The sequence below is a fragment of the Desmodus rotundus genome, chromosome 1, assembly GCF_022682495.2.
Source record: "Desmodus rotundus isolate HL8 chromosome 1, HLdesRot8A.1, whole genome shotgun sequence".
In the NCBI taxonomy this organism is placed as follows: domain Eukaryota; kingdom Metazoa; phylum Chordata; class Mammalia; order Chiroptera; family Phyllostomidae; genus Desmodus; species Desmodus rotundus.
In genome coordinates this window covers 5,452,830-5,467,574 of record NC_071387.1, presented here as the reverse complement: position 1 = coordinate 5,467,574, position 14,745 = coordinate 5,452,830, and the positions used below count along the sequence as shown (strand labels likewise).

Below are 14,745 nucleotides of genomic sequence, written 5' to 3'. Positions count from 1 at the left end.
CAACCCCCGACTCCACCCCCTACCCCGCCAGCGGGGGCGGGGCAGGGAGGAGCAGTGAAAAGCATGGTCAGAAAGGGCTCAGCCTGGGTTAGCTGGGAAGGTGGACCCAGGGGCTGGGGCTGGGGCTGGGGCAGAGGACCCCCCCAGGCATGGAAGTCAGAGGGGGCCTGAAAAAAATGGGCTCAGCCTGGAGGGAGCCCAGGCTGGGCTGGGGTGGGGCTAGGGCGGGGATTGGGTTTGCTCTGGGTAGGGAAAGGCTAAGTGCTTCCGGGCCTCCCAGGCTCTTTGCACTCAGCCCTCCTGACTTTTTTTTCCGCTCCAGCCTGAGCACAGCCCCAGGGAGCCACCCGACTGCCTGGCTTCCTCTTCATGGCTGGCCTGAGCTCTGGGCAACTCCAGAAGGTAGGGAGTAGGGAGGGTCAGGTAAGAGTGGGAGGGCCCTTGGGCCAGGACTGAAAGTACTCCCCAGTCCCAGGAACTCAACCCCACCCCCTGCCGTTTTTTCAGAAAAAGAAGCGAGCCAGAGCGGTGCGGTCGGTTCCTGACCACGACCTCTAACTTCTGCACACACAGCCTGGGGCATCCAGACCACTGGACGGGGTGGGATGGGAATGTGTGCGTCTGTGACCAAAACCCACAATAAAGCACGGAGAGTGGCCAGTCCTGTCCGGGATCTGGGCCTGCGATTGAGGGGCGGGGCCAGCCAGGGCCTATCTTCTTCCAGAGCCTGGCTCTGGCGCTAGGGTCCCACGTGCTTTGCAACACAGAAGCCTTACTCCTGGGAATTGGACAAAGTCTTTTAAATAAGGTGACCCTTGTCATTTGTTCCTGACGACAAGAGAAAAACACAGAAAAGCTCAAAGAGGAAAATTTAAAAGCACCCGTAAATTCTTACGCTGACAATATTTTGGTATACAGCTGTAGAATCCTTTCTATAGCTTTCTCCTTATTGAGTGTTTGGCTAGGATACTAATTTGCATTTGGCTTTTTTTTCCCCCCCATCAGGAACATATTCCCATGTCAGTAAATGTTTTTCTACCACATGATGTTCTTCAGCTGTGTTGTGTTCCAGACAGACTGTACTTTGTTGGACAAATCCCCCATGCTGAGCGCTTAGGTTATTTCCGATTTATCGCTGCCGTTAAACGAGCCTCAGTGAACACACCCATACATTCACCTTTGCTCCCCTATTGGCTAATCCTCCAACGTCTCATCTTGAGAATTGTAGCATTGTGTTTACAGGATCCCGGCTGTGCACAGTTGGCGGTGGGTGACCCGGCTCCCAGGGGGGCAATTTCAGCTTGATACTGAGTTGAGTCAGTTTCTGTCCTGCAGCTCTGCCCAGAGGCTGAAGTGGCCGTGGTGGGTGGTCGTGAGTGTCCCAGCATCTGCATGTGTGTGGGAGGCAGGCCTGACGTCCGTGGAGGATGGAGGGGGTGTCAGTAATGGGAAATCAGGCACTTCACAGTGGGTTCAGGGGGTGACTTTCAATGTCCGTGCTCAAGTTTAGACTTTATTTATATCTACATGCAAACATGCAACTATTCTTCCCTTAACAGCCTCAAGAGTAGGAGGACTACACGCACATCAGAGTAAGCCATGGATGTTAACTCCCCACGCACTCAGGACAAAGCCCAGGGCCTTGCACAGCCTGGCTCCTGCCACCCTCCCACCTTCCTTGCACACTCTCCCTCACTCTGCTCCGTTGGGTCCTAATTCCTGTGTTTCTCTTGAGCTTGGGGCTTCACGCATCCTGCTAGTCCCCTTTAAATGTCACTTCCTCAGGGTTGCCGCCCTGAGATCTCCTGTCCTCCCCATCTGGTTCACATTACACTCCTCCCCCTTCAGCTCCAGCCCTGCCCTCTCCTGCCGTGCACTCCGTAGTGTGTGACAGTTTGCTGCCCTGTGGGCTGGTTGTTCCCTGTCGTGCTCCTTTGCTAGACCGTCAGCTCCCAGAGGGCAGGCATCCTGGCTGGCTCACTCATTACTGAATCTCCAGCTCCTAAAACCGCGTCTGTCACATTTTAGTTGAATAAATGAACGAGGTTGTATTCCCCTGTGACCCAAGCCCACTGGAGGGGAAGGGAAGGGCCCCTGGCCTTCCCCTTCCTCCTTCCATCATGCCAGCCAATATTGATTGCTCATCACTGGGAGCCAGACCCTGGCTGGGGCGGGGGCCAGGGCGATGTGCAGGACACTCTATCTGGCCTTCACGTGATTTGGAGGACGGGGTCGACCAGTCCTCACGGAGAGTGTCTGAGAGCGGGCGGCGGGGAGCCTGAGTCTCCCTCCTACCTGCAGTTCCAGGAGGATGGGTTCCTGGTGCTGGAGGGGTTCCTGTCCCCCGAGGAGTGTGCGGCCCTGCAGCAGAGGGTCGGGGAGATCGTGGCCAGGATGGATGTCCCTCCACACTGCCGCACGGAGTTTTCCACCCAGGAAGAGGAGCAGCTGCGAGCCCAGGTAGGTGCCTGGGGCAGGTGAGGGTGCTCTCTTGGCCTTTGATGTGGGTGCATTCCTCAGCCAGAGCAGCAGCCTGGGGGCCCACATCTCACGCCAGGCGGAATGCCTTAGATGCATATTCCCCGCACTCCTCACCATGAGCGTGTACGGTCAGCATTGCTGTCCCCATTCGACAGGTAGGGACAATAGGGCTCTGCTCACTTGCCCCAAACCACGGCGTTAGGCATCGACAGAGCAAGGGTCGGGACCCAGAGGTACAAGTCCCTGCTGTTTCCTGCTCTAGGGTACTTCCTCAGTCTCCTGCTCCAGCCACCAAAGGCCCCCTGGTGGCCAGCGACCCAGGAGGAGCCAGGGGATTCCGATGGGCCTACCCGTGTGGGGCTTGTCCCCAGTGAGACTGGAAATTCTGCTCGTTTCCCTCCAGTGACAAGGATATGGCTCAGTGCAAGTAGAGGTGGGGAGGTGGAGACTTGGGGATTCTCCCACACAGTTTTCTCAGCCAGCTCCCATCCCACAAATGGGCTCACACTCACGCTGAGGAGCCCCTGCCACCTGGTGGACATAAAGGGAATCACAGTGACTGAAGCCGAGCAACCCACAGGACAGGGACTTCAGAAGAAAAAAGAGGTACAGAATCAAAATTTCCTCTGAATAGTCAGTTTTATTTGTCAGCACTCCAGCCTTCCAGGGGACAGCAAAAACGGGGATCCTGTGTCCAGCGTCACTGAAAGGCTTCTGTGCTATCCAAGCTGCCTTCTGAGAATGCTCCAGGGACCAGTGAGGGGGTGGGGAGAAACAAGAGTATGTATCTTGGTTTGCAGGGTGGGGCAAGAGTTTACAGTTGTGAGTAGGCAAAACACAGAGGTTATTCTTGTTGCTGATTAATCATTGTATTATTTTCCGTAAAGCAACCGTAAACCTACTTCTGCCCCACCCTGTGTGGTGCTTGAGAAGAGCTCAGCGGAGTGCTTGCTACTCTGTAAATCCTCGGTAGTCACTACGGGTCCAGGGGAAGACTTTAACATTAAGAGAAACAAAAGAGGAGGGAGTGCCCTTTCCAGTTCGCCCAGCTTACCGCTCTCCACCTCTCATCATCTTTGAGTTATTTTCCAACTTGCGTGTGCAGTTACGTTGCACGGTGCTGACGGTGACGCACACGTTTGTCTGCGGATGTGGGTAAGAACTGGTCCAGCAGAATGCAGCCATTCTTCAGTGCCTTGTACTGTTACAATCACTCAGAATGGATTATTGTTATTGCCCTGCAGATAGACGAGTTTTGCACCAGTGTGTAAATTTGTTTCAGCATCCATTGTTGCCCACTTGGGTGTGGTTCAGGGACTCCTCTTTGGAACATCTTACGGGTTCCCTGGTGAATTAATGAGTTAAGTAAAATCTTTGGCACATTCAGCATCATTATATTCCATGTTATTAATGTCAGTTATGCTTCCCTGACTTGCTTTCCCTTCCCCTGATCCTGGAGGGCAGGGCTTAGAGTATTGAAAAAATAAACTTTTGGTTTTCAGTGGGAAGGCCTTTGAAGGGGCCAGGAAGGTCACCACGTTGAGTCACAGAGATACAAGCAAGGGCGTGGCAGGGCTGTGTCCCTGGGAACCCAGGGTGGGGGTTGGTGCCACCCAACTCCACTCCCAGCCATGCAGGAAGATAGGGAGATATATGTAACGGTGGTCAAAGGTGGCTGAAGCCATGGGAAAATGTGGGGTGGGAAAAATATCATTTTTATATGATGCTAAGGAATTTAAAACACAATATTAACAAAGAGAGGTTATTCAGAAAACAGAAAAACATTAGTAATAGCTGCTATTGGGTTGGCCAAAAAGTCCGTATGGTTTTTTTTCATAAAAGACACATTTTTAATTTTCATCAATAACTTCATTGATTTGGATTATTTAAGTATGTTGGCGCTCTCCCACGTGGTTTGATGATCTCAGTTAATGTCTCAGTTTGATCGCTATCCACTTCAGCTGGTCTGTGCCTGCGGAGCATCGTCCAGCGAGAAACCTCCAGCACGAAACCTCACAAACCACTTTGACACGTTCGGTCAGTCACAGCACCTTCTCCATGCACTACACACATCTTATTTTGCATTCCAGTCGTGTTTTTACCGTTTTTGAAATAATAAAGCATAATATGCTGAAAATGTTGCATATTTTCTTCCATCTTCAATATTAAAATGGCTACACAAAAATTCACCAATTTTGATGTTTTTTTAAAATGATATTGTTATGACAGCTGTCACAATACAATTTAACAAAATTGATTCAGATAAAGTTACAGACAGCTAAGCACTACTAGAGCCATCTTACAGAACAAAACAAAAAAACTTTCTGACCAACCCCAATATTTACCAAGCATTTAGCCGTGCCCTTGCCGAGTGCTTTCTATTTAGCAGCAGTAGTAATGATAATAATAAAAGCAGATATGCACATGTCACTTAACCTCATGCCAAGGACTGTTGTAGTGCTTTCCATATACCCACTTGTAATCCCTACAACACCCCGTGAGACAGGTACCATTAATAGTCTCTACATTGTAGGAGGGAATTAAGCACAGAGAGGTCCAGTAATGTGATGTGGCCACTCAGCCAAGTCAGTGGCGGAGCTGGGATTCAAACCCCAGTATTCTAGCTCCAGGGTCTGTGCTGTCTCTCCTCGGCTCTGAGTCTCAGCCTCTACTTAAAGCCTCCAGCAACCCCAGGGAGGTCAGTTCTGTTATTAGTCCCCTTTGCAAAGGAGGAAGCAGACTTTGAGAGGCGACACAAGTGGCCCAAGGCTCTCTGGGCACCAGGCCTGTTTGATTATAGCACCTGTTTCAAACCACAACCTATCAAGGGTGGGTCATGTGACTTATTAAGAGCTTTCTGTGAAATTCCTTGCTTGTAGCTTCCAGCTGTGCTTCCCGGCCCTTGGGGTTCCCCTTCCCATCTGCCTTGGTGGGCAGGTTTGGGAAGCACCAGCGGGGTCTGTGGCTCTGTGGGTGGGACTCACCGGAGTCCTCTTCCTTCCTGACCAGGCCCAGCTCTGACCCCGTGACGCGTTCTCAGTCCCTCTGATGTCCCCTCCACAGGGCAGCGCAGACTATTTCTTGAGCAGCGGCGACAAGATTCGATTCTTCTTTGAGAAAGGCGTTTTTGATGAGAAAGGTTTGGAGCCAGGGCCCTAGGGGTGCACTGGACTTGGGTGTCTGCCCCCAGGCCTGGGGTGGGGCTATGAGGTCAGCTCCCTGGGAGAGGCTGGGCTCCAGGTTTCAGCCTTTACCTGTTCCTTGTGCTGCAGGAAATTTCCTGGTCCCTCCAGAGAAATCCATCAACAAAATTGGCCACGGTGAGCAAGCACATTGGGGAAAGGAACTGGGTAAACTGAGGCCTGAAGAGTTTAGGGGCGTTACCCAAAGCCCAGCAGTAAGTTAGCAGCCCAGCAAATGGCATTTCTGACTGCAGCGTCTGCTCTGGCCCTGCTCCTCTGCATCTCGTGATGCTGATCACATGGCACTGCGAGGAGGGGTCCCTGAGCCCCCCACCCCCCAAAGGTGGGCCGCCTCAGCTCCCTCGGCCTGGGGATGACCCAGGTCCCGGGGACGGGGGTACTTCCTGGAGCCTCCTTAAGGAGCACCTATCATGTCAACATGGTCCCTGTTCTGAGGCCCCACGCCAAACTAGGAAATTCTTTTTTCCCCCCCCAGGACGATACATTATAATTTATTTTGTAACCTGCTTATTTTTAAGCTTGAAGTTATATTATGGTAGCTTTGTGAACATTTCGTTGTAAAACGCATATAACATGAACATTACCACTGTAAGCATTCTGGAGTGGCGTTAAGTGCCTCACCCCTCACTCTTTTTGAGGTGTAAGTCACATGTGACATGTCCACTCTGCCCTCCCCACCCCCTTCCCACTTTCTGTAGTAACGGCATAGCAAATGATGAGAAGAGCGACTCCAGTGCAGGCCCTGGCCTGCGGCTGCATGCGAGTTAGCCCTGCAAGTCCTAGGCAGCCAGGGAGGCGTCCCAGAGAGTAAGTGGCAGTGTTGAGATTGCTACCAAGTGACTGGTCCCTTGGAGCACTTCGTCCTCTGAGGATTGGGGAATCAGGGCTGGAGCGAGGCTCTCAGATGGCTGGAAAGGTCAAGAATAAGGTCATGGATGGGATGGGGCCTGGGATGGGGTGAAGGTGTTTGTGGGACTCCTTTGTTATAAACGAGCAGAAAGCTTAATGCGCACAAAACTGGTGCTAGAGAGGCCTGAGTCTGGGTGTCCAGAGCTAGGTATGGGGGGGGTAGGCAGTGTGTGGGGGCCAGCCCATCAGCCCACCTTTGTCCCGCAGCTCTGCACGCCCATGACCCTGTCTTCAAGTGTGTAACACACTCCCCCAAGGTGCAGGTGAGCAGAGGTGGAGCTGAGGGGTGTAGATGGGCCACATGTGAGTGTGGCTAGACTGGCAGTGTGACCTCTGTCCCCTTCCAGGCCTTGGCCAGAAGCCTGGGCCTCCAGATGCCCGTGGTGGTGCAGAGTATGTACATCTTTAAGGTGAGCTCCTTGGCCGCCCCCACCTGAGTTTACCCTCTGTGAAACGGGCAGAGTGCTCAGACCAAGCCCCTTCCTACAATGAGCCAAAAGCTGTTCCCCAAAGGAGTTACTGAGTTGGGGGAGGTGGGAGAAGAGAAGGGGATCCCCAGGATGATGTCTTCCCTTCACTGGCTATAGAAATGCTCTGCTTCGAGCTTTCAAGGCCCAGCTCAGTAACACCTCTTCTGAGAAGCCTTCCAGCTCCCTTGAAAGAGACTGGCCTGGGTCTTAGCCTCTCCTGCTGCCCTTTACTTCTGCCTTGTGCTTCATTAGACGTGTGTGGTCAGACTGGGAGTGCCCTGGAGGGCAGGGTTGTTTTTCTCTTTGCAGCCCTCCTGGGCCTGGCACACAGTAGGTGCTCGTAGATGGGTGCTGATGTGAAATCCTTGCAGATAAACACCTGCAGCCAGGGAAGAGCTCCCACAGACTCAGAGTGGACCCTGCCCCATCCTGCCCTCCTCTGGTCTCATCTGGCCCTTCCTCTCTCTTGCAGCAACCTCACTTTGGCGGTGAAGGTGAGCCCGGAGTGGACTGCAGGCCCAGCAAAGGCCATGGCAGGAGATCTGGGACATTAGTGGTGGTTGGGTCTTTGACGGGAGGGAAGGTGCCTGCCGCACTGTCCAGAGGCCGGGCAGAGGAAGTCACCTTCCATGCCTTCCTGGGCCAGTGGATTGAGAGGGCGTCCTGGAGCCCTTGGCCCAGGGGTTCCTGAACCTGGCCCCCACTCCTAGCTGGTTAAACACACAGATTCCCGGGCCCCATTCCCCGAGCTCATGAGTCAATGAGGCTGCCAGGGCCTGGGAATCTGTATTTTAACAACTGATCAGTCCTTGGAGGACTGATTCAGCATGGAAACTGGTGATCTCGTTCCAAAGCCCACTGGGTGCACCGATACCCTTTATGGCCTCCCTCAGGGGCGACTCCACTTCTGCTCAAATACCTCCAGTGGCAGGGAGCTGACCCCTCGCAGACGGCCCTTTCCTTCCTTACATGAGCCCAAGCTGGCCTCCTTGTGAACTCCTCCCCCTACCCCCATTTAGCCAGAGGACACTCCCCGAAGGGATGGCCGTCCCCTCCCCAAGTCCAGCACTCCCGCTTCCTTCAGCCATTCCTCCTCCAAATGTTTTGAAATGCCCACCATTAGAGCACCTTCCTCTGGACGCTGCCCAGATCAGCAACGGCCCTTTTAAAGTTTGGTGCCAAGAAAACACACAGTGCCCAGGACGGAAGGAGGTGACGGCAGCACCCCCTTTCCTCAGTTGTTGCAGACAAAGGTCCCTTGGTCAGCAGTCCCACACCTCTGCACTCACCTCACCAGTCTTCCACCACTGAATCATCTGGTGACTGCAGGTGCTTGTCCCTGAGTAAGGACAGTGGCCTTATTACCTGGCTGGAATTAAACAATAGCAGCTATTTTTTAGCAAGTAATTACAATGTCGGTCCCATCCAAGCACTTTTCACACCTTGAGGAATCCTCTAGCAACCCCATGAGGTCGATGATTGTTGGGGCCGCTTTACCGTTTAGGAAATCGAAGCTCTGGTTGAGTCTCTGGGCCAGGAACTGGTGGACCCTAACTGATCACAGGAAGTCTGGGCCTGGAGGGTGTGGGAAACAGGGCCCCGGTGAAACGGGGCTGGGCTCCTCATGCCCAGGTGGGCCTGTGGCAGTCTTCCCTCACCAGGATGCCACCTTCCTGTACACGGAGCCCCTGGGCCGGGTGCTGGGCGTGTGGATCGCGCTGGAGGATGCCACACTGGAGAACGGCTGCCTCTGGTTCATCCCTGGCTCCCACACCAGTGAGGACACCTGTTTCTCCCTGCCCACATATACCCCACCCGCCATGGGAGAGGAACCCAGAAAAAAAGAGAGGCTGAATGCTCTACCTTGGCCTGCAGGTGGAGTGTCGAGAAGGATGGTCCGGGCCCCTGCTGGCTCGGCACCTGGCACCAGCTTCCTGGGGTCAGAACCAGCCTGGGACAACAGCCTGTTTGTACCCACACCAGTGCAGAGAGGTAGGTGGGGTGTGGAGGGCAGGATCCTGTGGCCATGCCCGTGGATCTCTGCTCGCTCTGACCACCCTGCTCACCTGAGGGCTGTGAAGTCACAGGATGAGAGACAGTCAAGGGACATGGGGACGTTAGGCAGCAGCAGGATTCAGAGCAAGGTATCCCAATCAGGCTACACTCCAACTCGGCTGCTTCTGGGCTTTTTGGGCAAATGACTGACTCTGAGCCTCGGTTTCCTCAAATGGAAAGTGGGGAAGTTGGTGAGATGTCGTGTCTAAGATGTTTACATAGAAGCTGTGTGGCAGATGCCAACTATCAGGGCCCCCTCTTCCTTTTGGAAAAGGGAAAACTGAGGCCCAACTTAGCATTTAATGGCAAGGTCCCAGCCGACTGGCACAGCTTCCGCCTGCTTCTGTAAACCCCACAGAAGGCGATGCCCTTGCTGAAGCTTGCCAAGGGCACAGTAGGAGGGACCAGACCCTGGGGAACCCATGACCCACAGCACAGCCTCAGGTCCTGGGGCAGGCCGCAGACCCCCGGGCTTTTGGAGGTGGGAACGGGGACAAGTAGACCATAAAAGTGCTTGAGTCTTGGAGGGTCCTGTGTCCTTTCCCGACCTGCTGTGTCCCTGCCAGGGGCCCTTGTCCTAATCCATGGAGAAGTGGTGCACAAGAGCGAGCAAAACCTCTCCGACCGCTCACGCCAGGCCTACACGTTCCACCTCATGGAGGCCTCTGGCACCACGTGGAGCCCGGAGAACTGGTAGGTGGCAGGCAGGGCGAGTCCCAGTCTCCCAAAAAGGTCCTGGAGGCTGGGAGGAGCAGTGATACTGACTCCTCGAGGTCCTCTTCTCTACTTCTGCAGGCTCCAGCCAACAGCCGAGCTGCCCTTTCCCCCACTGTACACCTAGCGGCTCCCGCAGGGCTGGGTTCTGTCCCGTCCCAGGAAGCTGTGGGCTGCAAACACCAGCACCTCACCTGACTGCCCTGCGGCAACGGGGAAGTCACAGCTCTCCTGCTGGGCTTTCCTTCTGCCAGTGTCTGTGCCCCTCGGCCCGCAGACAGGCAGGCAAGAGGTGGCGGCTGGGCAGCAGGGGCCCAGCCGGGTGCCTTTCCCAAGATGTGTCTCCCCCACCCCAAACACAACCTCCCTCTGGAGCAGTGATTTTCAATGTTTTTCATCTCACAGCACAAGTAAACTGATTACGAAAATTCTGAGGCACACCAAAATTTTTTTTTAAGGATCTGACCCCCCGCAAAAGGTATAATTTAGATTCATCATACCAGACTACGATTGTTGTGTGGGCAGTTGTCATTTTTTAAATTTGGCAATCTGAGGGAAAAGAGGTTGGTGCCCCTGACTAAATAGTCAGGTACTGCACGTTTTAAAAATCTCTGCAGCACACCATTGTGCCGCAACGAATGAGTTGAAAATTGCCGCTCTTAGAAGCAGCCTGTTGGCTACGGCAGAGTTCTGGCAGCTTCTTACTCTTGTCTCCTCCCAGAGAGAATCTACTACGGTGCAAGACATCGAATAAAAATGACTTCCGAATGCAGCTTCTTGATCCTTCTGTCCCATGTAGACTTGTTCCGAAACGAGGGCTGAAAAATCATCCCAGGTGCCCCAGCCCTGCCTGGGGAGGTCTGCCGTTTTCCTAACAGCAAGTCACATTTAGCGGGCACTGGCTCAGTGTCAAGAGCTTTCCGGGTGTGTCTCGTGGAGCCCTCACACCGGTGGACCGTTGGAGTAGGTGCTCTTACCATCCACATTTACGAGTTAAGTGACCTGCCCAAGGCACACAGCTGTTCAGTTGTGCCGCGAGCTCAGCCTGATGCAGAGCCTGTGCTTCTAACCTTGGGGAGGGGGAATACCACCAGGGCTGGGGATCCAGTCGCTGATTCTTGTCCTGGCTCTGTGACCAAATAGCTTCCAGGACTCAGGCCAGGCCCTTCCCTCTCTGGGCTTGACGAGGGCCTCTGTAGGCCCCCTCCTGCTTGGGCATGCTCGGCAGGCACCCAGATGGTTTGCAGGAACTCCCAAATCCTTGGGGTGGTGAACACGCAGTGCAATGCACAATGACGCCTTGTGGAATTGAGCACCTGAAACCCATGTGATTTTGTTAACCAGTGTCACTGCAAGAAACTCAATGAAAAGGAAAGAAAGGAGTAACTACCAAATCCATAGCCTGTTTAGCCTGGGTCTGGCCCAGAGGTTGCAATCAGGGGCTACTCGCCGATTCCAGACCCCAGATGTGTTCTGTCTGGGCCTTGGTGCTTTTATAAAAATTTTTAAAAGACTTTATTTCTAGAGAGAGGGGAAGGGAGAGTTGACTAACCAGTTGCCTCTTGCCTGCCCCCTACTGGGGACCTGGCCTGCAACCCAGGTACGTGCCCTGACTGGGAACTGAAATGGCGACCTTTCAGTTCGCAGGCCAGTGCTCAAACCACTGAGCCACACCAGCCAGGGATATGAAGACTCTTTACAATCAGGAGATTCACCAGTCAGATTTCTCTGCTTCCTGGAAAGAACAGGCCAGCAGCACGGGCCGGCGGTCTCCCCGCTGACGGCCAGCTGCGGCTGCCTCCCGAGGCACGCGTGCTCAGAGTCTCACTGCCCCTGTCCTCCGCTGCATCATCTCTCTGGCCTCAGTGGCCATGAGTTTGTGACCTTGACCTGCAGTTCACAAGCATGGACAAGCCAAGGCCCAGAGGACAGAGCCCTAAGGCCACAGCGAGTCCAGGCAAAGCCGCTGCTCTTTCCCCGACATTTTGCCACCTCCTTCAGCCAGCAGGAGGGAGTCTGAAAGAAGGGAGGGGTTTGTCATCTCTCCTGGGAGCCCCAAAGGAATGTCTTAATACTTTCCTCTGCAGGGAAGGTTGAGGCAGTGATTCCACAAGCTCCCCTGAGTTCCAATCCTAGCTTCTGCCTTAGTGCGCAAAGGTTCTCACCTCTTCCTGCCAGGCCCCTTCCTGCCAGGCTGGGTGAGAAGCGGGGAGCAACCTGCTCCTCTTCCCCAGCCTGTCCTCACACGCAGTAAGTCAATCCCACGGCTCCCCTTTGGCACTTCCTAACCCAACTGGGAGAATGCATTTGGCTATTTTCCTCTTGGGTTTGTCTCCAAATAAAGCCAAGGGCACTCTGGTCTCCAAGTGCAACCCATAAAAGTACAACAGTTGGCCTGCTCAGAGGAGGAGTGGCCTTGGGCTCTAATGACACTTTCCCTTACTAGTCGGTTATGGTGTCTGGGCCCCGGGCTGGACACTGTGCACACCTCATCTCACCAGATCCTCACAGCACCCTGTGAGGTGCGGGCTCTTCTTATTCCCATCCTGCAGGCAGGAGAATTGAGACCCAGAGTGGCTAAGCCGCACACACGGTTAAGAAGTGGTACAGCCAGTTTACTCTGACACAGACCCTGGAGTGTTAACCATTATGCATATGGCCTCCACTGTCCACTCCAGCCCCTCTGAGGATTGTGAAGTATGTGTGTGTGGGGCCCTATAGCACACTGAATTCTTTGAGTTGTTACACTATATTTTAAGCCGTTTTCCTTTTTAATATCAGCAAAACGAAGACCAGGAGAGCTTTAATTTTTATTCTGATTATGAATCAACTGGAAAATCAAATCTGCTTCTCACCCCTTGGCTCTTCATGCCCAAGGAGCTGGCTGCTGTGGGGACCATCCATTCTCCCCATGTCCCTGTTTCCTCCATTGCTGCTGCACAACAGCTTAGGCCATCAGCAATATCAGGAGGTAGAGAGGCAAAAGGAGATTGTCTATTTGTGTAGTGTATGCTTCCAGGAGGGACACCATGCTGATGGACCCCAAAATCCAAGCATAACTGTGGTTTAGGTCTACTTCACTGTCAAAGATTAGGATCAGAGCTACAGAAATGATCTGGGCAAATATAGATGTCATGGTCCCCTCGAAAGTCTTTTTGGTTCCAGGCCAGCGGATCTCCCCCATGGTGCTGCCAAAGATGGAGGCCACAGTGTCGCCCACACCCACGGACAGGACTCCGGCATAGGGGACTAGGGCCCTTGCTCCCCCCAGACTACCCTTCTGTGTACAGGGCCTGGGTATTAGCCAAATGGGAAGAGACATGCCCAGGAGCAGGTAGATGTGCGTCAGGATGAGCGGTCCGCTGTCTCGTTCATCCAGGAAGAGGGAGAGGAGGCTCCGCAGAGTGTGGCCCAGGGGCTTAATGCGGAAATAGCGCACATACTCTAGGAAGATGAAGACAGCCAGACATACAGTGGCAGCCACGTAGAGCAGTGGTCGGTCAAAGATGATACCTGGGACGTAGGTGGCTACCACAATGAAGTGGAAATACTTCCGGGCAATGGTGGGGGCCTGGTGCTTCTTGGATTCTGAAGATGACCGTCTGGCATTCTGGTATAGCACCACGAGGCAGGCAAAGGTGGCCAGCAGAGACCAGTAGGCAAGGAGGTAGATGCGGGTTTCTGTCTGGAAGAGGAATTGAAGAAGCCAAAGCAGGGGGTTCCTGCGGATGAGCCGGTGCAGCCAGGGTAGAACCACGCCAAGGCCCAGCACACAGGTCATAAGGTGGAAGAAGATGGAGGAGGCCCAGGTACCTGAGTCCATGAAGACAAAGAGGGTGCTGAAGAAGATGCCCATGAGTACCATCACTATCACTACCACCAGCAGGAGGAAGTCCACTGGGTCCCCCTGGCTTTCCACCACAGTAAGAGAGCGCTTGATGAGCTGGTTAAGCATGAAACTGATGCCACCCAACACCAGCAGTGCCTCCCCAGGAGTGAAGCAACGGGGTAGCAGGTACAGCAGGATCATGTTGAGGTAGACGAAGATCAACAGGACCTCCAGGACCTCGATGACCTCACCCACACTCAGTGAGTGCTTCATGATATAAATGATGACACATCCAGCTAAGCCTGAGATGACACAAGTGTTGGTGGGCACTGGGCGCGTGATGCCCAGTGCCAACACTGATGAGAAGAGGGCCACTGCCATGCCAGTGGCTGCCACCACAATTCCAAAGCGCTCGAAGTATGGGTTTCCGGCAGCCTGGCAGCGCTCCTTCATGACCAGTCCGAGCAAAGGCATGACCATCGAAGCGGGCAGGAGGCCACTGTTTGCGGACATCCGGAACTGGAAGACGGCGCTTCCCTGCTGCAGCAGCCGGTCCCACTTATATTGAACATAGAAGGCCTGCACTGCGAGGGCCACGGCGCACCATGAGTATCGGTCCAACACGGATGCGTGAATGCTCAGCGCCACTGCAAACACCACTGCCGCCTCTGCCAGCACCGATCCGCTCAGCGGACCTCTGGTCTCCGGGGCCGGGGAAGCACGCTCTCGGGTCATGCCTCTAGACCTGGGACCCCGGGCACACCGGGGTGACTACGGACGCCTTGAACTCTGGGCCCCTCAAGCCCTGCCAGGCAGAGCCGCAGCTTCACCCAGCCAGCACCTTCTCTCTCCGTCCTTCAGCTGCGACGGCGCAAGCTCCACTGCAGGGCACTCTCTGGTTCTTGATAGATGGTGCCCGGTCACCCCCCACCATCTCCCACCTACGGCACATAAGTCGCCGCCCTTCCGCCTTCATCACACCCTCGATTGCTCTAGACACGGGATTCTAACCTCTCTGGGGCTCGCCATCTTGGCCCCGCCCCGCTATCACGTGACGGAAAGCCGCGTCCGCGCGCGCGTTTAG

At 54.3% G+C, this 14,745-nt stretch overlaps 2 protein-coding genes across 5 annotated transcripts; one reads left to right on the top strand and one right to left on the bottom strand.

The window, feature by feature from the left end:
• Positions 1–257: 257 nt before the first annotated feature.
• On the top strand, positions 258–10,600 carry PHYHD1 (phytanoyl-CoA dioxygenase domain containing 1). 4 transcript variants are annotated; one of them, XM_071220971.1, is made up of 12 exons: positions 315–402; positions 508–1,592; positions 2,302–2,460; positions 5,545–5,620; positions 5,754–5,801; positions 6,801–6,856; positions 6,941–7,003; positions 7,536–7,557; positions 8,711–8,839; positions 8,939–9,055; positions 9,685–9,811; positions 9,914–10,600. In XM_071220971.1, exons 3-12 carry the CDS (start codon positions 2,395–2,397, stop codon positions 9,957–9,959), a joined length of 750 nt encoding a protein of 249 aa, XP_071077072.1. In that variant the 5' UTR covers positions 315–402; positions 508–1,592; positions 2,302–2,394; the 3' UTR covers positions 9,960–10,600. The 4 variants fall into 4 exon arrangements, with proteins under 4 accessions (XP_024417806.1, XP_045052723.1, XP_071077072.1 ...); XM_024562038.4 differs by lacking the exon at positions 508–1,592 and having other exon boundaries at positions 258–402; XM_071220970.1 differs by lacking the exon at positions 315–402 and having other exon boundaries at positions 416–1,592.
• A 2,025-nt stretch (positions 10,601–12,625) lies between these two features.
• Positions 12,626–14,701, bottom strand: DOLK (dolichol kinase). The gene has a single exon (XM_024562035.4). It carries the CDS (start codon positions 14,394–14,396, stop codon positions 12,780–12,782), a length of 1,617 nt encoding a protein of 538 aa, XP_024417803.1. The 5' UTR covers positions 14,397–14,701; the 3' UTR covers positions 12,626–12,779.
• Between the last annotated feature and the right edge of the window lie 44 nt (positions 14,702–14,745).